At 64.5% G+C, this 1183-nt stretch overlaps 1 protein-coding gene across 1 annotated transcript; it reads right to left on the bottom strand.

Moving 5' to 3' along the window:
* Window positions 1-207: 207 nt before the first annotated feature.
* ETH_00036615 (uncharacterized protein) lies at window positions 208-885 on the bottom strand (the record flags this gene model as incomplete). Its single annotated transcript, XM_013375996.1, has 2 exons — window positions 208-351; window positions 556-885. Coding segments are annotated over 2 exons (474 nt in total), but the record flags the coding sequence as incomplete, so codon positions are not given.
* Window positions 886-1183: the final 298 nt, after the last annotated feature.

Below are 1183 nucleotides of genomic sequence, written 5' to 3'. Positions count from 1 at the left end.
GGGGGACCCCCGGGGGCCCCCAAGGGCCCCCAGAAACCCTCAGGGGGCCCCTGGAGGCCCCCAGGGGACCCGAAAAACCCTCAGGGGGCCCCACGAGGCCCCCAGGGGTCCCCAGAAACCCTCTGGGGGCCCCCAAGGGCCTCTAGGGGCCCCCAGGGGCCCCCAGGGGCCCCCAAGGGACCCCCAGGGTTTTGTGTGAGGGCCTACATTTAAAGGGAGACAAGTTATGCTGGGGTGGGTCTTGAGGGCCCCCAAAAGCCTCGGGAAGAGGGGGGCCCCCTGGATAGAGGCAAAGAGAGCAGCAGCAAGGGGGGCCCCCAGCAGCAAGCTGCAGAGGGCAGTCAGCAGGGCCTGCGCAGATGCCGCAAACCCTAAACCCTAAACCCTAAACCCTAAACCCTAAACCCTAAAGAGCATTAAACCCGCGCATTTTCGGGGTCTATGGACACATGAGGCGCTCCTAAACACCTTGAAAAGAACCGCTAGCTGCATCTACTGCAGCTACAGCAGCAGCAACAGCTGCTGCTGCTGCTGCTGCTGCTGCTGCTGCCTCACCTGCCTTGGGGCCTCCGCATCCGCCCCAAGAAATTCAACTGTCTCCCCAGCTCGCCAGGGGCCCCCCAATAGGGCCCCCAGGGCCCCACAGGAAACGGGGTACGATTGAAGTTGGGGGGCCCCCCTTGGGGGCCCCCCTAGGGGCCCCTCTGGGGGCCCCCCTTGGGGGCCCCTTGGGGGGCCCCACCCCGCCCACTCTAGCCCTGAGAGGGGCCCCCATAGGGGAGGGTACTGAAATACCCCCTTGAGCTGCTCTGGGGGGGCCCCCGCGGGCTCGGGGTCCCCCAAGAAGATTCCAGTGGGGGCCCCTAATGCAGCTGAATCGGCCATGCAGAGCTGCTGCTGCTGCTGCTGCTGCTGTTGCTGCTGCTGTGTGGGGCGCTCTGCTGATTGAAGTGAGAGCGATTTCCGAAGACGAAAAGGCAGGTCCCCTGCCCAACCCAAAACCCTAAACCCTAAACCCTAAACCCTAAACCCTAAACCGCATTTTTTGCACGCCCGGGGCCCCCCATGTCCTTCCTAATAAAAACAAAAGTAAACACATCCACCAAATCAACTACAAACGTGGGGCCCCCTTGGGGCCCTCGGGGGCCCCAGGGGCCCCCTGGGTCCCTCCGGGGGCCCCTTG

The sequence above is a fragment of the Eimeria tenella genome, genomic scaffold (genome assembly GCF_000499545.2).
Source record: "Eimeria tenella Houghton genomic scaffold, Eth_scaff3075, whole genome shotgun sequence".
Taxonomy (NCBI): Eukaryota; Apicomplexa; class Conoidasida; order Eucoccidiorida; family Eimeriidae; genus Eimeria; species Eimeria tenella.
Note: the sequence above shows the minus strand (reverse complement) of the source record. Positions and strands in the feature narration are given on the sequence as shown.